Source organism: Caloenas nicobarica, chromosome 2, assembly GCF_036013445.1.
Source record: "Caloenas nicobarica isolate bCalNic1 chromosome 2, bCalNic1.hap1, whole genome shotgun sequence".
Classification (NCBI taxonomy): domain Eukaryota; kingdom Metazoa; phylum Chordata; class Aves; order Columbiformes; family Columbidae; genus Caloenas; species Caloenas nicobarica.
Genome location: NC_088246.1, coordinates 160,184,083 through 160,211,195, shown reverse-complemented (window position 1 = coordinate 160,211,195; position 27,113 = coordinate 160,184,083). Strand labels below are relative to the sequence as shown.

Here is a 27,113-nt window from a genome sequence, read left to right as displayed (position 1 = left end):
TATGTCTCATTTATGACTAAACAGACTCCTTTCCTGTTGGTCCTTAGCTTCCAATGTGCTACTTTTCCCTTGTTTTCCAGTCGAGAAAATTGTACCTTCTCCTGGAATCGGTGTTTGTCTCCTCTCTTGCCAAAGGCTGTTTTATTAAGTCCCGTTTGACTTCTGTTTCCTGTCATTTTCTGCTGCTTTCCCGTCTGAAAGAAGACAGCGGCCATGTCGTAATTATTTTCTTTAGTAATTGCCACAAAGATGCTGAGTGTTTCCTAATTAGATCAGGCAGCATTCATGGCGAAACCTCGGAGATGCTGTCCGAGGACGCGAGTTTCCTTTAGATCTCGGTAATTGAGTTGTACAGCCCGTGCTTGTGCAACCCGAGTTTCTCCTCACAGCTCTTGAAGCACACCAGGGGCTTGGGAATTGTGGTATTTAAAGAGAAAGAGAAAAAAAAAAAAAAGCTTAATTTAGGAAGTAATTGGATTTTTTTTTCCCCTCCTTTACCTTAAATATGCCAGGAGATCTACTCGGTTGTATCTCGTCACAGTCTCATTTTGCAAACAGCAAACTGGAGCTAAAATACTTCCGTATAGATGAGGATCAACTAAAAAAATTGAAGACTTAAATTGGGTTTTGGGGCAGATGGATAAAACTTACCTAGGGACTGAAAACACATTTTTCAAATGTAGCAGGATTTTGATGCAAAATAACTTTGCAAAATGTTCTAAATAGTGCCATATTTTGCTGCTGGAGGGCTGTAAAATTATAGATCATTGCACTGAGGATGAGATGTTAATTCAGGGGAATTTGTGAGCAATATAGAATTGCTGGGTACATTCAGTGTGCTGCTTGCTTTCATTTTTTATTGGTCAAAATGAACAGCAGGGTGGTCGGCATTTGAGAGCGCTAACCGTGCAGATGTTCCACCAACAGGATTAATGGTCATGGCAAATGCCAGAAGCAATGGGAGGAATGGTAAAACTGCCCTTTACCTAACATTGAGAAGGCATGGAGGGGAATATTCCCTTTGCGCTGCTACTTGTGTCCATAGCACCTCCCTTCCACCTTTTTGTTTAGTGGATAGGAATGGGATGTTTATCTGGAGATAGAATCATAGAATCATTTAGGTTGGAGGAGACCCTCAGGATCATCGAGTCCAACCGTAACCAGGGATGGTGACTCCACCACTGCCCTGGGCAGCCCATTCCAATGCCCGACAAACCTTTCTGTAGATAATTTTTTCCTAATATCCAATCTAAACATAACCTGGCCAACTTGAGGCTACCTCCTCTTGTTCTATCCCTTGCTCCACTTTTCCAGAGATAAACCCATGGAGCATCTGAGGGGCTGTGATCTGGTCCTCCCTTTGACCACCGCTGTGCCTTTCCCATGCCATTTCGGTACACTGGATGCTGGGGCAGGATTAAATAACTCCCTGTACCTTGTAAGCACAATTACAAAGTAGATGATGAGGTAGGCCGAAGCCTGCTTTATCCAGCTGAAAGCTGAGGTAGGCCGAAGATGATCTGCCACCCCTCAACTCCATGTTTCCCTTGAAAATTGTGCTTTTAATTGTAGATTCTTGAAAACAATTGCAGCTGATCGGCATCTTGGATTCGTGTTTTCCCTGTAAAACCCATAGCAACACTGTGCCGAAGCATTTTTTGGGAAAAAGAACACTTTTCTGCTGCATGATGTTTCCTTATGCTCTGCCCATTGCATGATGGCCACGCTGCATGCAGCTAGGCTTGTGACTCTTACTGAGCTACAGGGCTAAAAATTAACTTAATCCTTAAAAGAAAGGGTTAAAAATTCAAAGTATCACTTAAAAGAGGACCATGATCTTGTGGTGGTGTTTATGTAATTGCAGGTAAAAGGCTGGAGAAAAGTAAGCCATAGGGTAGTCAGGAAAAAAAAAGATAGTTTAGTTCTATGTTAATAGCAGTGTTTAATAATAATAATTATATCAGATTATACTTTTCTGCTATGATAAAAAAAAACAAAGGCTGGCCTTCTAAGTCTGGAGTGATAGTTAGATACCCTCTTAATGCTAGTTATTAAACCCTTCATTTGATGAGCTACTTAGTGTAAGTGTCTTCATAAAATATCTAAAAATTACTCTGAAGCCTGAGCCACAGGCAGGCAGAACACAGCTAGTTCTTTTGCTAAGGAGGAGGATGAAAAGGCAACCATCCCCTGGAAAACAGGAAAAAAGATATTATAGGAGAAAAGCGTGAACTCTCTACTTCTCTCCTATCAGTCTTTGTGGTCTGGTGGTTAGCGATACAAAATGCTGCTGAAGGACACCGAAGCAAAGTAACCTTTTCCTTATCCAGCAGGTGATGGAAAATGTCGTTGTCGTTTCCAGGGCTTAGTGGATTCATTCTGTTTACCAAAAATTTCAGCCTGCCAGTGCTATGTATACAATACAATATCGGGGGAAAGCTGCTGCAGGCTGCACAAACAAGAGGCACGTATCAGCGGCACAGTTCTGCTGTGGTCTGTTGGCAATGTGATTCGGTCATCTTTCTCTCTTAGGAAAGATTAGGAACAAATTCAAGAAACATGCTACTTCTCACAGACAGAAACCACTCTGATATATAGGATGGCAGAGCTTCTGCATATTGGCAGGGCCTTTTTATTTTTTATTTCTCCAGATAGAGTTCACATAAATAATTTTTTTAAAAAAAATATAAAACCTGGTTGTCCAGCAGATGAGAAATAAATATTTGCAAGATTGAAAAAGATGTTGTCATAAAACAGACTCGTATCTGGATTCTTCCCAGTCTTTTGTGGTCCCTTTGCCATTCCCAACTGTTTTTGCCAATTAGATTCTCCCCAGAGTTTGTAAGATCATACACATATTTGAGACTTTCAAGTTCGCACCTTGGTAAGAAGATAGCAATCACTTAATTCATAGTGACACACACGAAAAAAAAAATAGGATTTTTTCCTGCAGTGTGTGGTAACAGTGAATGCAGCTTCTTAAACACAGCCCATGACTCAGGATGCTGTTTGCAAAATCAGAATCGAAAGAGTTGGAAATACTATCAAAATTATGCCAGTCAGACCTCTTTTAAGGGTTGGTTGCAAAAATAATTGGCCCTGCATTAAAATTCAGGAAATCTGAATTGATCCCTTTGACTTTCGAAAGATTGGTGAGCATCTGAACTCATGTTCAGGGCATGTGCTTCAAGCTACAGACTGTCAGGCATATCTTGAAAAAAAGAACTTTTTTTTTTTTTAAAAAAAGATATTCTGGATACGGTAGGCTTTTATCATCATGAATAAAAGAGTTTTCTTTGTTCACAATCTATCAGATCTGTTTCATTGCAGTCTCGAAGTAAAAGCTGACGTAATTGTTGCTGTAGACACTGGTTTTTCTTTAAAGAACAGAGGATTGTTATTCAAGTGCTCGCCTCTCATCGTATCTTAAAACAAAAAGGCCAGAGCAATGACCATCTTAAACCAGGTGCTAAAGAAATACAAAGCAAAGCATAATGATATTTTCTCTGGACTGTAGATACTGTATTGTGGTTTAGATGTGGGATGTCCTCTAATCTTTCAGGACAGGTGAAGTCATTACATTACCCATTTTGAGTGTTTAGAAATGAAACCGAAATATCTTTTTACGTGCTGCTTATACAAAAGGGAGGACATAAGGTCCGGCCCAGCACTAGTGGCTCAAGTTTTCCAGGAACAGGGCAAATGGGAAGACCTGACCTCAATTCTTGCTTCCTCTGTGCCTTGTGAGAAGAATGAGAGCATCCTCACTGAAATGATTTACACGTGTCAGCAAACGTCTCTCATATAACGGGCCTGAAGAGGCTGGTAATAAAATAAAGCGAGGTAATTTAGCAAAGAGACAAGGCAGTTTGGTTTTCCCCCAGTGGTTAGCAATGACTGCAGTTTTTCCTGCTTTGCTTAAGTTGCTAAGGAACCTTATTTGCTCTTGAATCTATTTTTAATTGACCCAACAATGAAGTGTTTTGTTACAAGAAAATGCTTTCTTGAATCTACATTTGTGAAACAAGATAATTGAAAGAAATAGAGTTCATTCTCGACTGAGATGTCTTGTATTTTCAAAGCAACTCTTCAGTCCTTAAGACAAATGTTTAAAAGTAAATATAGACTCTAACAAACTGAAGCCTGTTAGATATGTTGGAGATTAACTGTGATTTATCGGTTCAAAAAGTTTAGGAACAACTTTACCGTTCTTCCTTGAGAATACTCTGTTGAAAAACAGGAAATTACTTGTATCTCGAGCTAATTCAGGCATAACCACAAAGAAAACTTAAAAAAAACCCCTAACTGAAGAGGGGTCACTGGTGACCACAGTCATGCTACACGGTCTGACTTTTGGAATATGCATGTAAGTGTATCTCCCCTTTAAAATAACTTTTGCAGGACTTACAGGTTTGAGATTTTGATGTATTGCTGTTTAATTTCTACCATCTGTCTTCTGATATCCTGAAATGGTATTTCTTGTTACAGGGTTCCTATCAGAGTTGTGGTATTATTAAAAATTAAATTTCATCTCTCTTTTTTTTTTTTTTTTTTTTTTTTTGCCAGGCAAAACTGCTTGGCATCAACACTGTTGGTAAACAAACACAATCAAATATTCTTCCAGTACTGCATTCCCATGTGTGTTTGTTGAAACTGCAGCTCAAATGAGGTTGGATGCAGCAGTTCTACCTGACTGCAGACAGGCACAGCAAAATTTCCCTTTGTACTCAGTTTGAAGAAAGCACAAGCCTGACAGATAACTCTAGTGAAGTCCTGTCCAAGATCTTCACGTTGGGGATAGGTTTACTCTAAGACGAAGTGTGAAATTTTCTTAAAGAAAAAAAATAATAATTTGATTTTTGAGAAATAAAAACACACCTTCAGGTGCTGCTGTGTTAGCATTTTTAGACATACTGTATAAAGGCCAAGAAATTCTAAATTAAAAAGATCCACAAGATTCTTCTTGACCTTTTGGCTTAGATCACATTGAATATCAGATTAATTTAGGACATCCTGTAGTCAGGGATGCATTCAGTAATCTAATAGGCCTTCTCTATTTTCAACTGCTCTAATTGTATTTATTTTTAAATTATCTGGCATACATTGGGTTTTCTGACAATTTTAATTTATTCCAGTATATTTTTCTAATGTCTTCCTATGCCAGAGGCTAATGGAGGCTAGAAATATTAGAAGGATATGAACCCCATGTGGGAGTGGAATTATTTCAAGGCTAGAATATAGGCTATAACTAAGAGTAATGGGATAAAATGAAGATGAGAACATACAGCGTGAGACTTAAGGAGCCTTGACAGTAAGATCTATTGAACTGTGGAGGTATTTCCTACAGGATATGGTGAAAGTCTCATTATTTTGAAGCTGCAACTAAACTGCATAAGTTAGAATTACTGTACATGGAGCAATCATAGACGTATAGTTGGAGATTACCTCTCTTTTCCATCTAAATTTTGGCTATTTCTCTTCCTTCACTTTATCCAGCTCCTTCAGAGGGACTGGAAAGAATTTATGGAGAAGGAAGTATGATGTATTTGAATATAGGATTACCTGAGGAAGCTGTACTGCATCAGTAGCTGGGAAATAAAACCAGGCTATTTTACTATTTTGGTTAAGCCCTTTTCAGTGTTTTTTTTTTTTTTTCTTTGAGCACATTAAGTGTCTCATGTGTAGTGGTCACTGATTTTTGGTGTACTACATATGTGATATCAGCTTTAAGTAGGCAACTTTTTCTGAGGCATCTGTTTGGGTGCTCCCAATTTAAAAAAAAAAAAAAAAAAGCAGCAATTATGTAGTGAAAATAAAGAAAATAAATAGAAGAGAAACCAAACAGACAAGTAAACAAATTTTTAGGAATTTTTGTCTCCCCCTAACTCGAGTGATCTTTTTGAATAATAACCATTTCAGAAGTCTTAGGACTCATTTCCTATATTCACCGTTATCTTCTTTGCTACAAGTCTCTTTCTGCAAGGCGATACAGTAACTTGAAAAGTAGAGATCCTAATACCAACTCTGCTCATTAGTAGAAACAACGAACTTCGGCTATTTTATTAATTAACAGCTGTAATGTTCACCCTTGGAAATCTCAACAGAAGGGGCCATTCGTGTGACTGCCCACAGAAGTTGCTCAGCTGTCAGAGCTGAAGATGGCAGGTGGTTTTCCAGGGCTTTCAATAAAGTCTGTGTCATATTTTTATTCTACCCAGGGCTCGGCGAGTGGGCAGTTAGGGAAATGGTGTTTACTGGCTTTGATGGCAATTCACACTATGGCCAAGCAATAAAGAGACGCGCTTGCAAATGATCCAAGGAAAGATTACAGTCCCTGATCCCACACAATGCAAATTCTCGTACAGGATTCAAATATTTAGGACTGTTTTGATAGAATGATAGGTCCAGGTAAGGTAAATTGTTGCTCAAGTGTTATTAACAGGTGAATCAGATCACAGAGCAAAGATTTGTGAAAATATTTCAGTGGGCTGCAAGAAAACAAAGTGATTTTGCCATGATTTCTGTCAAATGTTTAGGTATATTGTTGGGCTTATTGTGATTTCATGGATTCACAATGCATGAGAAAAATATGTGCATGAAATACTGCCTTTGCAGGGGAAAAGCTGACTGAGTAAACGTAGCCTTTTTTCCATCTCAGTGTCAAATAGAAATATTCCAGATATAACTAGACCTCGTACTTTTAGGCACAGAAAAGCCGTTACTGGTGAAGGATCGAATCCTTCTGGAGAGACGTAATTTGAAGAAAGTTCTGTACTTAGTGAACTGTGGACAGACAAGACATATATAAAAAGGCCCAAGATTTGAAATGCTACGGTGACTTTCAAATGGGTGGGTCAATGGGCAAAAGGAAGCTGACATGGTAAAAGGTATATGATGTACCTGTACATATAGATCGCTACTGGCAAATAATAGTTAATCAATTAGCTATCTTAACTATGAGCCTGATAGCTGGCGTGAGTGACTACATATATTTCTCTTTAAGCCTAATGGCTGTATACATGGATAATTATGCATGTCATGAGTTCAGCAAGGTCCTAATACCAAATTTAAAATAAATGCAGGAGGCCTAAATGCCCAAGCCACACAGCAAGAGTGCACAGGTGATGTATATTAATTGCAGTTATGTGTCAGAGAGCTGGAAGACCCTTCCTTTCTAGACCATCAAAATGTAGGCAGGAAAAAAAAATATTAGAAATTATCCCAATAGATCTCTATCAGAAAGTATCTCCATGGATTTTTGATCAGGTTAATTACTGTTTACTCACAGAAGACATAACTACAGCTTTTATTTTATTAACCAAAGTACAGCTCACATTTTATGAACCACAGGCATGTTCCTAGGTTGGAAAGAGGTTGACAGCTCTGTCAATTTTTTTCCTCATTCTCACTTTTCTGAACTCCTTAAATCATGGTTTCTCTTTAGCAGAGTATACTTGATTAACTCACTTGTTTAATGAGTTGCTTTGGGATGCTAAAGACAGCAGTCCTTTCTGCTGAATGGCTTTGAGATGTTAAAAATAAATAAAACTTCTAAGTGCCAGTAGATCTCCTGTTGGTCTTTACTGATAGTTGTCCTTTGATATGGGACAATATTCGATTCCAGCTAGTGGCCCCCTTCAAGAAGTGTTGGCACACTGTGACAGGTACTGGCTTTTTTTTCTTAGACAAATACTTAAATAAGAGTAGGTCAAGCTTGCCCAATTTTCAAGTAATTAACAGTTTTATTAGTTTTTTATCCTGCTTTTTAGAGAGAAGATCGTTATATTAATTTAAATCAGATCTCAAAAAAAAGTGTCAGAGGAAATGGACCTTTGCTCTTAGAAAGCACTTTTTACTTGAGGCTGCCACGCTCCAGAATGTAAATCACAGAATCACACAGAATCCCAGACTGGTTGGGGTTGGAAGGGACCTCTGGAGATCATCCAGTCCAACCCACCTGCTAAAGCAGGTTCACCAGAGCAGATCGCACAGGAATGTGTCCAGGTGGGTTTGAATGTCTCCAGAGAAGGAGACTCCACAGCCTCTCTGGGCAGCCTGTTCCAGGGCTCTGGCACCTCAAATAAAGAAGTTTCCCCTCATATTCAGGTGGAACGTACCATGTTTCAGTCTCTGCCCATTGCCCCTTATCCTGTCACTGGGCACCAGTGAAAAGAGTCTGGCCCCATCTTCTTGACACTCACCCTGGAGATATTTATAAGCATTGATAAGATCCCCTCCCAGTCTTCTCTTCAGCCTTAGCAACAAAGACAGAAGCAAAGAAGGCATTCAGTAACTTCACCTTCTCTGTATGCTCCATCACCAGGGCACCCACCTCATTCAGCAGCAGGGCCACATTTTCCCTAGTCTGCCTTTTGCTACTGATGTACTTGAAGAAGCCCGTCTTGATGTCCTTGACATCCCTTGCCAGATTTAATTCCAAGTGGACCTTAGCTTTCCTCACTGCATCCCTACATATGTTAACAACATTCCTATATTCCTCCCAAGCGGTCTGACCCTTTTTCCACATTCCATAAACTTCTGTCTTCCATTTGAGTTTTGTCAGAAGCTCCTTGCTCATCCATGTAGGCCTCCTGCTCCCTTTGCTTGGTGTCCTGCACATGTGCATGCACTGATCTTGAGCTTGGAAGAAGCAATGCTTGAATATTAACCAGTTCTCTTGGAGCCCCCTACATTCTAGAGCCCTAATGCATGGGATTCCTCCAAGCAGGACCTTGAAGAAGCCAACGTTAGCTCTCTTGAAGTCCAGGTTTGTAATCCTGCTCACTTCTCTGTTTCCTCCATGCAGGTCCTGAACTCCACCATCTCAATCTCATGGTCACTGCAGCCACAGCTGCCACATCCTTCACATTCCCAACCAGTCCTTCTTTCTTTGTTAATACAAGGTCCAGCCACACACCTCTCCTCATTGGCTTCTCTACCACCTGTGTCAAGAATGGAGCCTAGCTACAAATAAAAGTGGGAAAACAAAAAGATGGATGCTACGGTTTGGTTTTTTATGGTTCAGATCAGTAAAGACAACTGGAATTGACTTTTCCCATCAAAGACAATTCTCCACTATTTTTCTATAATTTTTCAGTGTTTCATGGGTTTGTTGCTTCTGTACTTGTGTAAGAAACCTGAGAATAATGTTAAATTTATTGCATTTTATAGTAACAAAGATCAATCAAACAAAGACAAGGAGTGAGTTCCCTTTATATTGAAAGGTCGAATGTTTGGAGTTTAGTGTGCTCAACATCTCCACATCACTTCAACCATTGGCAAACTCCTTGTGGAACATCTGCTTTCTATTACAGCTGCTCTTCATTGAGGCAAATTGAATGTGGCATCTGAAAGGGCTCTTTGCATACATGGAGATTTCACTGGTCATTACGTGACAAAGTGATTGTTTAAGGATGGAGATTTTGCCTGTTTTCACACTGTGGTTGCTGTCAGAGGCAAATGCAAGGGACATTAAGAAATGGTCAGGAACAATATGGAGAGAGAAGAAAACACAGAAGAAAAGATAGCGATGTTCTACATCTGCAGATATGTACTACTGAGTTTCTAAAATGCTCAAACTTAACTTTATAGACTTTGAATGCTTTTTTATGTTTTTGAATGAGATGCTTCACTTTAATGGATTATCCTACTCTGATAGATGTTTAAGACTGATGCTACTTTTAGAACCCTTTCAAAGTCACACCTCTTATGAAGGCGAATAATTTTTCACCTCTGATTTTTGATTCGTTTGTTTTGATCAGGGATACTCTATTGACCAATTCGGTATCTAAATCTCATGAAATCTCATTTCACTTCTACTCTATGTGCTTTTACCACTAGATGTGTCTCAGGAATATCAATGATACCTTAATAGCAGAAATAATAACTGGGATTTGGCCAGTGATCTTCCCAAATTACCATCTTGTGATGCCTGTCATTTCTCAATAAAGGATTTTAAGAGATTCTTATTGAGCGAGCTCAAGCGAGAAATCTCTTCAGAGAAGAGGCCCATGAATGGTATATTAATGTGTGATTATATAGCTATGGACTGGAGGCTGAAGCCACCTGCACCGATACGGTATTCCAGAAATAGTGTCTGACAATGTGGGTCAGAGCATTTTGTTGACTCCTACTAACATCTATGAAGATTCGATGCACCTTTCTCCTTCCTTGAAAGCATCTTTTATTTGAATCACCTACGCCAGGTCAGGCTGGATGCGCTTTCCTTGTCCCCATGCATGTAGTGCAAGTGGCTGTCATCTCCTCCCTGCTGTCCTCTCTTGGAGTCCCCTCTTAGAGCACATGGGCTCATGTTGCACATGCTTGACAAGTGAACCAAAAGGGAACCAAGATTCACAACTGAACTTTAGTCCTAAAGCTCATGGTCAAGTCTCTGAATGTGAAGATCTTCTAGGAGGTGACTGCAAGTTGTTTTCTTCTTACTCCCATCCTGACATCTGACATCCATTCTGAAACTTGAAGCCAGGAGCCACAGTTTGTATTCTCCTAGTGAGCTCAATTGTACTCCCTAGTTTACAAGAGGGACTCTAAGATCTCTTCAAGAACTTTATGGAAAAATAGTTAAATTCTATTGTTGCTTGTTACTGCTTCCCTGTAGCTGTTCATCCAGTTGTCATGTTCTCCTGTGGTCTTGCCACTAAGCATGCTAATGCCATTAATGGAAATGGATGAGAGAGAACTTCATTTGTTTTAGAGAGTTTTCCAGAAGAGGGCAGCCATAGTTAATTCTGGGTCAGTTCATGTAATACAATGTGAATATAGATTACTGGCAGCATTTGGCTGTGACACTCTTTTGCCCAGCATGGTTTGTGTGCTTAGTTCTTTTAATTTGTTCTTTTGTTTGGATTGCAAGTGCATAAAATATAGACTTTTTCACAAACTAATGCTGGAAAAGACAAACCCCATAATAGAGTGGTTAAGTCCTAATGCCCTGTGCTTGCTGAAATCGCAAATGCTCTTGGGAACAGTTTCGATTATATGCCACTGTTTGCTTTATACACTTTCCAACCAGCTCATAAGCTTTTCTTCACTCTCTTACTTCAAAAATATTTATGGAAAAACATAGCCCAAACTCTTGCTAGAGACCTGAAAACTTCAGGAAAAAAATTCCCTTGGACTGAAAACTTTTACTTCTTTAGGAGTTTAGAAAGGATCAGGACACAATGATCCTCTCTCCTCTCTCGTTTTACATAATGTGGATACACACAAAACCTCTCTGGATTTGGATGTAAGGGTGATACATCAGTGTTAAGGAGCATGTCCCATATCCACGGTTTGGAGCCGGTACTCATCCAAACAGAAGCAACAACCCCAGGCAGCGCTACAGGCTGGGGAAGAGTGGCTGGAAAGGGCCTGGGGGAAAAGGACCTGGGGGTGTTGGTGACAGCGGCTGAACATGAGCCAGTGTGTGCCCAGGTGGCCAAGAGGCCACCAGCATCCTGGCTGGTGTCAGGAATAGTGTGGCCAGCAGTGCCAGGGCAGTGACAAAGTGGAAATGGTTTTAAGTTACTCCAGGTTATGTTTAGATTGGATATTAGGAAAAGTTTTCTTCATGGAAAGGGCTGTTGGGCATTGGAACAGGCTGCCCAGGGCAGTGGTGGAGTCACCATCCCTGGAGGGGTTTGAAAGACACGTAAATGAGGTTCTTAGGGACACGGTTTAGAGGTGGACTTGGCAGTGTTAGGTTAACGTTTGGACTCGGTGATCTTAAAGGTCTTTTCCACCAAAAATGATTTGATGATTCTGTGAATGATGTAAAGGGCATCACGTGCCAAATTTTTTAAATACTGCCCTCCCAAAGCTATTGCTTTGGAAGAACCGCTTCTGGGACTGAGGTTGCTACCAGGACCCCTTGACATGCACCCTCAGTCTTTGTATTAAGACTGCAAGGAAAGGCGCTTTTTCGTATGAAATGTGTACCTTCATTTCTTACATCAGCTCAAAACAGCAAAAGCTATTTTTCTCTTTGCTTCGCCTTTTTTTTTTTTTGATTAAAAAAAACCAACTTAGTTTTCCTGTACCACCAAATAAAAACTGCATGAAATACTTTTTGACAGATCCCCAGGCAATGCAAATCAATGGATTTTTATAAAGCTAAAAATCTGATCCCTGTAGGTATAGAGGTGATGGGGTTCAGGAGGATTTTTTGTTTGTGTTTTGTAGGAAGAAACAAGGTGCAGTCAGTATCGCTTCACATGTAAATCCACAAAATGATGCATGATTTCAGAGGTATAACTAAGGAAGACATCAAGTCTTTCTGTACATTGAATTTTGAGGACTCGTAGCTTCAATTTTGTCAACTTTGTCAACTTCCGATGCATTACAACCTCTCTTCATTTCTTAGGCAGTCCAGTGATGTGTATCAAACATACACAGGTAATCTCAAAATATATAAACCATTAAAAGATTGGACCTGTGAGAGCCTGTCAGACAATGCAGTGTTGCTTTGCCTGCCGTGGAGGGTGAGGAGTTAATAATTTCTCTGCTTATGCGTCTGTGGGTCTCTGGAAGGCAGGGCAGACACAATACTGTTTCTGTAGATGAGCTGATAGCTCTGGCCAGTCTGCGCACAGAGCCTTGTGCAAATAATTCTTAGAAAAGAGACCTAATCAGCTGCCGCACTACGCTGATTTGCACATAATTGTTTCTGTCTTTTAAAAGCCGAAGATAAAAGGACAGAATTTGACACCTGCTCATTGCTCGTGTTTCCAGCGGCTCGGCGGGCTGGAGCACTGTTGCAGGTTTTGAGCAAGGAAGGGTTTTGCCACCCGAATGGCCAATTAGAAGGAGAAGGGTTTGCAGGAATGCTTTGCACCTCTTGACAGGTGAAGCCCAAGGCATGGCTCGCAGCCCTGGGTATGGAAAGGATTTAATTTTTTACTTTCTCTAGCTGAACTAGGTGTTTCTTTCTTCTCTCCTCTTCTCTCCCCTCCAATATTTAATTTGGAATTTTGTTTAAACTTGAATTTTTCGTCCTCTCTGAACTTCACCATTCTACTGAGTTCTCTGTTCCTTCAAAATGTAATGATGGGGAAGGAAGGGTTTCTGAGTGCTTACTTTAACTCTCTTGTCAAAGAGTTCTCCTTTAAATAGCATTATTTTTATTTCTATTTAATTTTTCTTATGGTTGAGTTTCCTTTTAGCCTCTCTCTCCCTTCCTGCATGTCCTAGAAATCCTCAGGTTTTACGTTCGGTTTAGTGTAAGGAGTTGGTGCCTCGATGAGCCAGCATAGGGATTTCGAAAGCTTACAATTAAAATGTTGTTCTCTGTCTTCTGGGAGTCACCTTCCCCTCTCAATTCTACTGAGTAGCTAAGGCATTCATTTCTGCTCAGGAAAAACTCCTGACTGCTCTTCACAGGTTACCTCCTTCCCAAAATGTCTCAGTGTCCCCATTTGGAAAACCGGTACAGTGCTCACTTCCTTACCTCACCAAATAGCCTTGAAATTTGATAAGTGTGTATATATATAATTATTATTATTATTTTAAAAATTTATTTTATTTAAGGTGATTTCTTCTATTGTGTCTGTTTCTCTAGCAGTGCTGGATGGGCATCTCAAGAAAACAGGTCTGCGTAGTTCTAGGTGCTACACAAATTCTTCTGCTAAGCTCTTAGGAACACAAGTAATTGTTGTCCCTAAGAGCTTATTGTCTGGTATTATATATACATATGAGTGTGTATATGTATATATATGTATTTTATATATATGCTATAGAAGTATATATGTTACATGGAGGAAAATTATTAGCAGGGAAGTAGAATAGGGAAAATAGGGTAACACAGTCTAATAGGAGGGAAGTAGTTTTGCGACGATGTTGTAGCCGTCGGGTAGCAATGACCACAGCTTGCCACCTCTGTAGCAATCAGATAGCAGGTTTCTGTGAGTATTATTGTGTGACCTGAGCAACAGGCTTCAGTTTGCATGGGAAAAGTTGTGTCAGTCTGTGGGGATTTAGCCCAGGCTGAGCTCTACAGCTACAGCTAGAAAGTAGACAAGCTGTGAATGATGTCTGTGCAGGGTGCCATGTAGACATAACCAGGTCATAGACCTACAGGAAGGTCTTTGAAGCAAGGTCTTCAGTAGGTTAGAAAGGCATTAATCTGGAGGTGTCAAAAGTGGAGATGGAGAGACTTTAATTGTTAAGGCTTCTTATCCAATTAGATATTAGACAAGGGTTTGGCAATGTAGGCAGAGCAAAAAGGTCAAATTTGGAGAAGCTTTGTAGAAAGTGGCATCAGGATTTAATCACAGACTGGAGGTGTGAGTCATGAGAGGAGATCAAGTCAAAGAGAAAGCCAAGACTGGCAGAAAGGTGTCTGATTTTATTTCTGAAATTAAGACAGTTATGGAAAGGAAAGGACTTCATGAAAAATTCAGGAGCTAGGTTTTGAGCATGTTCAGTTTTAGCAAGTATTAATAATAAATTATTAACTAAAAGGTCCGAGAGGCCAAAGTTGTTTGGATTCATGACTCTAGGCTTAAAGATTTCTTGATCACAGTAAGTTTGGTTGTTATTTGTGTGTTCATATGCTATCTAACAAGGAAGAATATGGATTTGTGTCACAGAGAATGACTGAAAGCTTCCGTCTACATAAACCTTCTTTTGTGGACTCAAACGGGATTTTGAGACAGGCCATGATGTAGAAGAGGTTACAATCAGAATTAAGAAGTCATAGCACCATACTAGGGCTTGATAGTTTCCTAGTCACATCTACCTAGATTACTATCTCATGTCTTAACGCAGAAGTGGCAAAATGGACTAACCATACATACAGAAAATAGTACAAATTTAACTCAGTCCACTGGTAGGTAAAACAACTTAGAGTCATTAGACTGAAATATACTGTGACTGAAATGCAAAGAACCTTCATTAAGAATCTGTCAATTTTAATGTACATCTCTGCTTTTGAGCAACTCTGGTCTGTAGACATTAGCCACGTGTAATCTGGTAACCACATGTCACACCTTCCCTGTACATAAGGTGCTGCGATACAGCGTTTGTACCTGGAGTTGTTTAATATCTCTCATTTAGCTCAGCTCATTGCACTTCAATCATGGTTGAGCTAAAGGAGACCCGTGATGCTCAGTGTCCTAGTGCCCATGTTTGCACAGTTGCTGAAACGTGGTAAATCATCTACCTGCCTGTTAATAGAAGGTTATATATTATCTTGTACCAGGCTTTGGCCGCTCTACAAGGATACAAAAATTATTATGGCCTGGACATCTCGTGCAATATTTCGCAGTTCTTTTTTTAAGACAAGCATGGAAAATGGGTCATGTACCTGTAATTTTTCTTTACTTTTTTGCTTTCTTAAAGCATCCTGCCCCCATGTCTCTATACATGTGCATGTGGAGATAACCTGATGTCTCAGCTCTCTTCTCATCTACATTTGAGTTCTTTCTGCTTCAGACAGTACATCACATATCTCATCATACAGGAGCGCCAAATACTCCTCAAATATGCCAATTATACTAAGCAGAGGATTAATTTAACTAGGAGTTTTAAAAATAGCTACCTGTTAGGTGCGATTCCTTATCTATGTAAGAGTCCAGAGCACCACTATGTGTCTGTTGAATGGGGAAAATACTGTTTCCATTTGAAACAGAAAATCCAGGAAAAAAGTTTACACTTCCATATTGCCGTACTCACGGAGAGTTTAGGTAAGTAGATTGTGTGGTGAAATCCACATATTTGATTTTGCGTGCACAGAATTGAGGACAGGAGCCTAGATTTGTGTCTCCGCTGTGAATTAGGCATCACTTCTGTGATCATGTGCTGGTTCACTACTATCTCCATTGGGAATGTGCCACAATCGCCATCCTTATCACTGATTTCTGGAGCATATAACACTCCCTGGAGGTCTCCAGTCTACTTAGTCTCTGGACTAAACCTGCTTTGAGATCAGACAGACTCCCAAACCAGCACATGAGAGCTACAGACTCTTTTTTTACCATTAACTTTTCAGCCACAAGTCAGAAACTTTCACAAAGGTTGCATAAGACCTTTAAAAATCTCCTCTGCGGAGAGAAAGATTTGTCTCACATCCATCATTGCAGCATCACAGAAAGAAGGAGAAAATTTCAAGTCTCATTATGCATCCAGTGAGGAATAAGTTGATTTTCTTTCAGTAAGCTGTAGGTTAAGCCACGTTTTTCATGACCTGCAGCGGTTTTGCACAAAGCTGCCACTATACAAAAAATAGTGTTATATGATATATCCTAGTATGGGTTGGTTTTGTTCAAATGTAATATAGGGCTTTTTTTTTTTTTCCTTTTTTTCTTTCCTTTTTTTTTTTTCCACAACAGAGGATAGGAATGCACTGAAAGTAGTCCTGCCACAAACAAGCTGTAGAAACAAAAGTTTTTAATAACCTCAAATAATGTGCAAATCCTGTAATAGTGGCATTTCAAAACATATGCATACAGTGGATTCCAGCCTGACCTTCTGGCTGTGTAGCAGATAATCAAAAGAAGCCTTCTGCGAACCTGCTTGTGATAAATAGATAAAAAGGGGTTGTCCCACATTCAGAAATGAGACTATTTAAGCAAGCTGGGTCTATGCCATGGAATATTTTAAAATAACTCATAAGGAGCTCAGGCTCACTGGGAAACACATAGCTTTGAGAACTTAAAAATTTTGGGGATCTGCCTTTGAGCATTTAGATTGGGACTGGACACAAGCAGTACAAACTCTGAAGTGATTTTCACTTTGATACCAAGTTAGGCAAATCACCAAATGACAGGTTATCCGGGCTGCCAGAGGAGAAATGAGACACGCAGGTACCAGCCACGTGCCAGCAATTTCGCATGGTAGGAGAAATGTTTATCGTAGAAGGCATGTGCAAAATAAAATAACTCCCACCAAAACCAGAAAAGTTATACTGGACAACTCATTTATTAAATAAATCTGTAGTTAACGTGCATTCAAGTTTGCTGTTTTAAGATCGCGAGTAAAAGCTGGAAGCAGTCAAACCTCAGAGCACTAGTCACGTTCGTACTTCTCTTTTCAGCTAGTGTGACCCTGGTACTTAGAGTTAATTGAAGAAGATTGTACTACGTCTAAATGTTTATAGACAAGATCAAGTAGAACTGAAACTGAATGCTGATCAGGTGTCTGCCAAGGATAGATTTGGAGATCGAAATTGGACATAAACATTATACTGATTTGGAGGAAGAAAGTTTGCTCGATCCAAATGAACAAGGTTGAGAAATCCTTTTGCAAGCGAGTCCTCTGGGGATGCTGCAGCATCTTCAGTCCATTGTCATCACAGAGTTAAGCACAGACAGAAACTCGAAACAATTTGGCAAGAGCGATAATCGGACCAGTCGGGATCTGTCATCAGCATACTGGCCACTGCAAAAGAGTGATTAAATAGGAAGACACAGACAATTATTGAAGACTAATTGCTTATTGTTGCTAGAACTATATTTTAAATGTGTTTTTCTTTTTAATTGCTTTTGGAGCGGATGAAGTGTCCTTAATTCAATTGTAAAATATTTGGGAATGGGAAGCCTGCCAGGAATCAGGCAGCTCAGAGGTCTTCTGAAAGCAATTGCCTCTTTCACCAGCCTGTATTCATGTTCAGTCATCCTGTCCTCTGCCAACTTCCCTTGTTTTCAGGTCCGTGCCCCTATGTTAGCAGAAGGTCTCTGGGTTGTTGGTACTTGCAGGAAGCGGCACTAGTTCGTTCATGTCTTTTTCTGTATTTTTTATTCATCCCTGTCCAAGGGCCTTGACCCAAAGAGGAGCTGAACTCTTCAGGTCCATCAGGGTTTTGAATCAGCAGGCTCTGAGTATAAGGGCACTTTCCAGGACAGGACTAGCAGGGGTTGACAAGGTGAAATATTCATGTAATTTGAACACATTACAATACAAATATCTGTATACCTCTGTGCTCTGTTACTATTGACTGCAATTAAATTATGCAGGGGATGGACTTGGCTCAGTATTTTGTCAGTATAACGATGGATGAACACGAGGATGTTATTCCGAGTTAAGATGTTCAGGTTTGGTGTGAGGAGCAGCAGATCCAAACCACATACAGAAGATTTTATGCAAATAGCTACGAGGCTCTTGTGCTATTAAATAACCATTCAGCATTTTCATGATGAGAGTGACAGGGAACACAGTTTTTATATTCATAGAAATATCTTTCGTATGGGTGTATTCAGCTGTGAAAATAGTGCAGGACCTCATAATGGACGAACAAATGTAACCAACGCTATATCTCTATGTGTAAATAATTTGCATGAATGGTTTGGAAAATGAAAAGGAACTGGTCTACATGAAGGAGAACAAGTGGGAAGAGGGGAAACAGAAACAGTGTTTAGGTTCATGTATTGGAAGGGATACATAAAAAAAATCAAGGAACCTGTTGTTTTAACAGGATGCCACATATTATCTGCCAGCTCCTCTGAACAGCTGAATGAACCCCAAATAACAGGCTGATAAAACTGTTGCTGGCCTGAAATGCAGCATGAGAGGAGGGAGAGGGAACTTGCTCATTTGGAGGTAGACAGGACCAGCTTGCTCTGTATACAGAGTCTGCCTGTAGTGCAGGTTTGTTTGGTTTTTTTTAATCCATTCTGATCTTTCATCCATCTGCATAATGTGTAAGCTCAGAAATGGACAGATTTGTTAAAAAAAAAAAAAATGCATTGTTAGGTTCCTTGCAAAATCCTGAACAACGATTCTTGCAGAAGAGGGCAGGGGGAAAAAAAAAAAAAGAACTAAACCAAACCAAACAAAACCTCTGAGGTTGTTCCAGACAGCATGACTGGTCCTTTCCTTGCTCTTTTAGGGCAATTAAAAGTAAAGCTGGTCTGGGCAGCCATTTTAATCAGCACTTTAGATTTGGTGAACACAGGAAAACTGAATCATTCTGCAAGATTTTCACTGCAGCAGCTCTGGCTTGGGCTCTTGGTCTTTGGCTTTTCTCCATCAAAGCACATGATGGACATTATCTAGAGACATCAGTGTTGCTGCTCCACTCCTCAGGCTCCTCTCCCAGTTCACAGATGAGATGAGTGAAACTACTGTTTTGGAACAGCTCTAACAGCATAAAAAATGGTTGATTGACTGAAATTCCCCTACCACAGTAGAGCCGAGCAAGGCTTGCTTTGCTGGGCGTGGAGATCTCTTTTACCTCTTTTGTGGGATGCATTTACTCATTTGGGCATCACTTGCCTTGAATTTTGTTGACCTACTTGTTTTGCACGAAGTCACGGCACTTCGAGGTGTTTGTCTTGAGCCAGGTTCCCAGCTGCAGCAAACGGCAGGGGCCAACGCGTCTGCATCAGCTGGGCATTCAACGTCAAATTTAAAAGCAAATATTCAATGGAAATTTCTCCACCTCCCACTGTAAAGATGAGCACAAACACCCTGCCTTCCTCTGCAGCCTGTGTTTTAAAATCAACCCTAACTTGAGTGAGGAGAGTAAACAATCCTGGAAGATGCGTTTCCACTGAGATTAAACATGTATACAGCTTTCCAAAATTAAACTTTCACAGTGGCAAACGGGGAGTTGAGTGTGGAAATGTAATTAGCCACAACTCAGGACTCTTAATGTACAGGTGGGCCAATGAGTTGTGTGTGCTCACATGGAAACTTGACGAAGTAGCAAGAATGACTTACTGTCTCTTAATATGAACATAATAAATAACACAAAATGTTAATAATGTTTGGTATTCATTTCCAAGCTGGTCCTTTGGGTGACGTGCACCTGGCAGGTGATGGTAAATGATGTTTTTCTTGTAGAATAGTGGTCGTGTTCCTGTTAGTAACATTCATTCTTCCTTCTTGGGAGTTCTGAGATCCTGAAAGACACTATAAAAAGTCCAGTCTATTAATCCGATGTATTTTTTTGTGTGTCAGTGAGCATCACCTATCAGCTAGGCCGTGAAGCAGTTTTTCCAACTCGAAGATGAATTTGCAGAGATCCTAAAACGCTTGGCTAAAGGCCATCAGTGAAAAAGCAAGGCTTTCCAATCACCTTTCTTAGTGGTTTATATCATCCTAATCCTCTGCCTTCCAAAATGTGTTGGGCAACATTTTCCCCCTTGGTACAATAATCACTTAGAGAAGGTCCTAGAGACAAACCAAGAGTGGTCCCGTGCCTCTTCGTTGGTACGTGGTGGAGACTGTGCCTTTCCTTTCTTTTGTGACTGTCAAGGATTGTGGGTTAATGTTGGCACCCAAGGATGCTTCCCGTAGGGGACGTGTGTAGGTAAATCAGCAGGAAAGGGAAAAGAGAGGGAGGGGGAAAAAGCAGCATTCTGTTGGCTTATTAAAGTACTTTTAAAAGGATTTAACTTTTTAATTGGAATGAGATTGCTATGTGTTTGTGGGTCTTTTTCCCCTGACAGCCAGAGTTTATGCTTCCATGTTTTTTACGTAAAGGTGCTGTTTGCATTAAACTTCTAATTTTCTGAAGTACTGTTTATCTCATGTCTGAATCTTTGGAAGATGGAGATACGGCCACGACTTTCTTCTGAGCGACTGTGTATTCTGATCGAGAGCTCCTGTGTGCTGAAGCCAGTAATGATTCACTCTCGCAGCAGTGGTGTGAGCAGTCTCAGCTTTTATATGCCATCTGTGTGAGTGAGCTGAATCTGCAGAAATGGGACCCTGTACACGTCTTTTCCTCTGCTCATGGATGAAAATATTAAAGCAAATCCGTATGGTCCGTGAGATGTTTTCTGTGTCAGGAAGGGAGTAAAACTGCCTGTCAAACCAAGCTGTTCTCTCTGATGAGAGGGGATTGTTTTTAAACACTCCTTTCCATAGTATTTTGCACGCCAGCCATGTGTGTTTTCTCATCTGACATCTCATTGAGATCCCTGGCTTCAGTACTTCAGGAGTTAAGGGTGTGCTGGGAGAAAGGAAATAATCTCTTAATGTGTACACAAGCACATGTGCACACACAACCTTAAATTAATTTCTTTTTTTTTTTTTTTAGGAATATGAAAGAAAATTAATCTGCTTGAGCCAAGCTTAATTGCCTCTCTTTTTTTTGGATTTTCTATTTTCGCATGGAGATATTGGGAAGCGATGCTCTGAGCTATTATTAGATACAAAGGTGGAGACAGAGGGCAAAGGATTCATTTACAATTCCTACTGCAGAGCATTGAATTTTAAAGCTAAAAGGAAAGTTGATGAGCAGCTTGAAAATGAAGATTCATCCACTTAACTCCCTGAGTATTTCCAAAGGTTCATGCTGGTCTGGGGATCCAAGTGTTCTCACAGCTCTAAGACCTGCTGGCTGGAGGAACCAGGAAAAAAAAAAAAGGCATTTATTTAAATTTTCTTTTTTAAATGAAAGCACCTTGCAGGGAGAAACTTGAAAACATGAACTGCTATAAAGTCATGAATTTATATAAATGCATTTCTTTTGAGGGAAGCTTCACTTCTGTGGCAGTGAAGCGTAAACATTATACACACACATACAAGCACACGCACACGTTTTTGCGTTTTGAAAAATTCAAGTCAGTTAATCCCAGACAAAGGAATGCTGCTATAACCTCCACTTCTCCTCCATGGTCCTAGGGCAATCTTGCAAGAAGCAATTTGATCATGTTGGGCAGGAGAGCCCAAAACATTAGAGTGTGCTATTGCAAAGAAAACCAATTCCAAACAGGTTTTCTAGCTCTTTCCTAAAATGCAATGGTGAGTATCACTTCTTTTCACAGAATCACAGACTCACAGAATGGTTGAGGTTGGAAGGCACCTCTGGACATCATCTGTTCCAACCCACTGTTCAAACGGGACCACCTAGAGCTGGTTGCCCAGGGCCGTGTCCAGATGGCTTTTGAGCATCTCCAAGGATGGAGACTCCACAACCTCCCTGGCCAACCTGTGCCAGTCTCCGGTCGCCCCCACACTAAAAAAGTGTTTCTTGATGTTGAGAGGGCACGTCCCATGTTTCAGTTTGTGCCTGTTGCCTCTGATCCTAGGACTGGGCACCACTGAAAAGAACCTGGCTCTGTCCTCATGGCTGCCTCCCTTTGGGTATTTACAGACATTGATAAGATCCCCCTGAGCCTTCTTTATGCTGAACAGCCCCGGCTCTCTCAGCCTCTCCTCACAGGAGAGATGCTCCAGTTGCTTAATCCTCTTCATGGCCCTTCACTGGACTCTCTTCACTGTGTCCTCGTCTCTCTTGTACCGACGAGCCCACAACTGGACACAACACTCCAGCTGTGGCCTCACCAGTGCTCTCGTCGTCAAAAACTGGGCATTTCCTTTGGAAAGGGCAGTTTGGCACGGGGACTGTTCCAACCGGGACACCAGCACTGGTTTTGTGTAGCTGCAGCCTGAGCACTGCAGGGTTTCTTTGTGCTCGCTCTGCCAAGCCTCTTGTATCTGGGACTTGCTGCTGCATTTGGGCAGCTTTGGTCAAGGAGGGGTTTTCATCTGGGTAGCTCAGCTTTGCTGACCTGACCTCTGGAAAAAATGTCCCTTTCTGAACTTGTTCTTGACACAAACTGCTTGTTCAGTTTGCCAGGCTAAAGGACATCATGCCATGCATCATTTTGTAGTGGTTTTTTGTCTAAGGCAACAAAACAAAAATAAGTCAAAAAAAAATCACTTCGGTGTATTTTTTTTTTTTTTCTGTGAGAGCTCCTGAAGCATAGTGTCTTCTCTTGAAGAGGGGATATTACTAATGTAAGCCCGATGCTGTTGGCAGAGGAATAATATGCTGTACGTCATAAGGCAAGCAACTGAGGAGGAGCTGGAGTGATTGAAATGCCTCATGGGTGTATGAGATGGTGGGGATAGGTATTCACACAGAGGATGCTTTCTTACATGTGCCCAGGGCTTTCTCTTATCTCTGAACATGAACCCATAGTGAAATAGAAATGTTCCTGTATTAATAGTGCGTCGGAGATAACCCTCATCTGAAAAATACAGTAATACTGCACAACTGGGAATCCTTTCAGAGCAGGGAATTGGACCAGCAATTTCATAGTGTGTTGGTAATGAAACATTTTGGTTCTATATAAGCAAATGGGCAAGGTTAGTGGACACATTACTCCAGCTGTCATTGTCCCAGCAGTAACCAATTTAGAGGCTTTGTATTTTCTGCTATCCCAGTAAGGGAAAGAAAAGTAGAAAGTTAAAAATAGAAATCCCAGAATGAATTAAAGCGCAGAGAGTGAACAAGCTTGTAGTATTGCTGTATAATTTTAAAATCTCTTTTTTCCTTATAATCTGGACCTTAATATATGTATTACTTTGCAAATTCTAGCGGTGTCTGTCCTGCTCCAAAAGGTCACCTCTATATACAGGAGGATTTATTCTGGCTGTAACATGTGAACATGGGCATCTAGCCCTGGATTATCTAGCTACCATTTGTATTGATGATTCCTGTTTGTATTTCCATTCACCTGATGCTGTTGACTTGCAGGAGAAGCATGAGAAGTTGCTTGTGACTTTGGCCTGCAAGGGAGGAGGTTAAAAAGATATGTTCTGGTGCTTGTGTATAGATCATAATTGAGTTTTTTCATAGCTTTTTCAACCGTTGTGGACAGATATTGGCCCTTCATGAACTGGTTGTTGCAAGTAGTTTCCCTGCAATGCTACTCTACACAACACTGCGGCGTTGGGTTTTCTTTCCTAAGTTTGATCGTCACGCACTCTTGTTTTCACTTAGGTTACTTTTTCTTATTAAGTCTCCTAATAATCCAGCTTAATACAGGTTCTAAAGCAGGAGTCCGAAATAACGTGGAAGTTTTTTTCTTGATTTGCAGATATCCTCGTTGACGGCAAGCTTTGCGACTGCGATATCGTGGTGGACTGCAAAGTGGGAGACCCCATCCCGTTGGAGGTGAAGCTGACCAACTGGAGCAAACACAGCGTGGGGCCCTTCGCGCTCACCGTGACGCCCTACCAGGATTACCAAAACGGGGTGCACAACTACGAGCTGCAAGATGCCATCACCTTTGTGGGTTCCAACACCTTCTACATCGATTCAGTAAGTCTTTCTATCAAGCGGGTCCCAATTCTGGATTATGTGTATTTGCGGAAAAGGGCTTTGTTATTCAACTGTGCATTTTAAGGCACATCGATTTTTGGAAAGCACCACGATTATGGCAGCTGTTGCTAAAGGTGCTGCCAGGTTTGGGGACATAGAATCATCTCTCTGCGATGGTTTAAGACTGTAATTTCCTGTTACGTGAACAACTAGCAAACTGTTACTTTTGTTGACTCCAGATCTGAACCTAGATAAAATGTTTAATACCGTATTGCTAGTCCCTTGAGCCATCCAGTGCAGCCTGCAGTAGTAGATTTTAAGTAACTTTTTCTCTTTAGTCCGTAAGAAACATTCCCCAGGCTGAGCCAAGGAACTCAGCAAATCAGTTTTAGTCAGGTGCTGAGGAAATGCAACAGACTACAGAAAGAAAATGCTAAACATTAATGACCAAAATTATGAGCTGGTTCATTTCCTTGTCACGACAAAGAAAAATTGAAAACATGCTTAAATGAGACAAAAAAAAGTCACTTTTTAGAACAATCGAGACTTTTATGTTTCTCTCAATTTCTTCTTTATAAAGCTCAAGTCTAGTAGCTTTTTGCTTTGAAGGCAAGACACTGAAAATACAGATGAAGCTACACTTTCCCACATCCCTCCTCCAAAAAAATGCAACAACACAAAAACAGGAATGAAAAACATATGGACAGTACTGCAGAGTGGAATAAGCAGTATTTCTGGAAACCTATAAAATAAACATGAAGAAGAGGGTGAGTGTTTGGGATAGTGCTTAGGGCCTTTGCTTAGGTCAGCTCTTCGGATAGGTAGTAAAATGTACCTGTCAAAACTGAATATTTAAGTGAGCCTTAGTAAGAAAAAAATTAAAGGTTAACCACAGGAATAGTCACCATGCATATTTTTCAGTTACACCTCATGGGAAGAAAATATTTCAAAAAAGCTAATGAGCGTGGAATACACCATCAACTTGAATTTTAATGGTGGTTCACTATATTCTTAGCTGAATAATTTAGGTATGTCGACAGAAATAATCAAGAGATTACTTTCTTTCTGACAATGTGGATGTTTTAATCAGAGTGGCAGTGTTTGGATGTCCAGCCGCCAAAGGGCCTGACCCTCCAGGCTAATGAGGGAAAAGGGAGATGTCAGCATGATGTATTCTTACCTTCTGATTGAGTCTCTTATGGGGGAAAAAGTCGAGAGGTCACATCTCTTGTATCTGCCCAGGCAGCCTTCCCATACGTTACGGTCCCCGCTTTTGCCCTGTTATTCAGTATTGTGACATTTCTCCTGTAAACACAGTCCCCGATAAGTTAAAAATAGAGAGGTTTAGGGTTTTTTTCTGCTATTTTTCCTCCTTGTCATCCATAAAGGTGAAATTAAGAAACCGTTGACTCTTAGACATGAAGTGTTATATTTCACGGTATGTAGTGTTGATACTTGTCCTACACAGGCTCCCAAAGAAAATGCTTAGTCTTATTTCTTTGAGGCGTAGAGCCCTGATGGTGGAAGAAAATTATTCAAACCGTGTATCTAATTCTGTCAGAGGCCTTTTTGTCCCCCGTAATAACTAATTCAGTAATGGAAAAAATATTTCAGAAAGCTGCACCTGTTTTGGAGACAAGTAGAAAGTTCTGGTTTGTGCATTTGGTGCCTCATGGAAGGATGAACATACTCAGAATTGTGTTCATGCTCTGGGTCTGGCAGAAGCTCAGATGCTGCTTAAGAAACCGAAGAAGTTCATGTTTGGGTGAGGTGAAAGATTATCAGAGTTTCTCTTTTTTATAAATGAAAGCTGAGACACTGGACCAGATTCCCCGCTGGTGTAACTCAGTGCTGTTCTATCGAAGCTATTAAACATCTGCCCATTATTTTTATAAACTGAGGTCATGGGCACGTGATTATTTTGCTTGTTTAATGGAGGTGGTTTGAGATGCTCCTGTTTCCCAGCTGCTTGTTTCTGCCCCGCTGTGGGAAGATGCTCCCCCCTTCCTCAGCAGACCCAGCGGGAGAGGTGGTGTGAGCATTTGTTTGTGTGCAAAGTTCGCCAGTTTAGCAAAAACTGTGTTTGTCAGCAGTTTAAGCTAATTGGGCTGACTTTACACTGACACTGGCAAGGAGGTGATGACATGATTTATTGCACTGCTGAGCTGGGTGGGAGGAAGGATGGAGAACTGGCATATGGTTTGGTGTATCAGTAATGTACGGTCAAGAACAAGTGGGAGCATCAGGTGTTACAGCACGAGAATATACTTCTCACGCCCTGAAAATTTCGTCTGTTGTCATGCTAATGCAGAAACTACAATATCATTGGTGTTCAATTGAATACGATCTCTCTGGAGAAAAACAACCCCAAACCCAAATCCCTCTTCTTTCCCAAATGTTAATTTCATACTAAGGCTGATGCTCAGCAAATCACAATTATTTTTGTTTCCAGATTAAAAAGTTTCAAATCAGTTTCTGCTGCTATCTGAAAGACAGGGGATATATACAGGAGTTTTCAGTGTGCACATGCTGCTTCACGGTATGAATATAAATTGGTTAAAGGGTACAAGTCATATGATTTTGTAGTTCTGTTTTTTGCAACTTGAAGTCTGGATTAGATGAATTATCTTAAGGCAATATAATGAGTGCTTATTCACCTTTTTGTGCTCCTACTTCAGTTCAGTGCAGCAGTCTGGGTTTATGTCACAAAGTCTGCTGGGATGTACTACTTCAAAAAGCAAATTCTTTTACTGAAAATTTTAAAGGATATGGAGATATTTCCATGCATTTTAAATTAAGTAAAATCTTTATTTTTAAGCACAGCTTCTAATTTGGTTAACCTTACCTTTCTATGTCTGTATTTAAGAGAAAAAAAAAGTTACTTCATCAGTTGTCATTTAGATAGAAAATATTTTTGTTCAGTGTGAGGTTTTGAAACATGAGATAACATGGTAGGCCCCTACCCATTAAAATACATTGCACTGAATTATTTTTTTTATCTTAATTCGCAACCTGAAGTTTAGCTTCAGCCATATTATTAAAAATACTTAGTTCTTACAATGTTTTCTTTTGACTAATTAGTTGCTCAGACAGAGTTGCTTCTTGCCAAATTAAAAAC

General features: G+C 40.4%; 1 protein-coding gene across 5 annotated transcripts in view; it reads left to right on the top strand.

Moving 5' to 3' along the window:
- The window catches only part of TRAPPC9 (trafficking protein particle complex subunit 9), a 486,097-nt gene that overhangs the window by 451,417 nt on the left and 7,567 nt on the right, over positions 1-27,113 (top strand). For all 5 annotated transcript variants that reach the window (XM_065629223.1, XM_065629226.1, XM_065629224.1 and 2 more), the window contains one exon: positions 23,772-23,995. In XM_065629223.1, the coding sequence (XP_065485295.1) occupies positions 23,772-23,995 (224 nt within the window). The remainder of the gene's footprint in view (positions 1-23,771; positions 23,996-27,113) is intronic.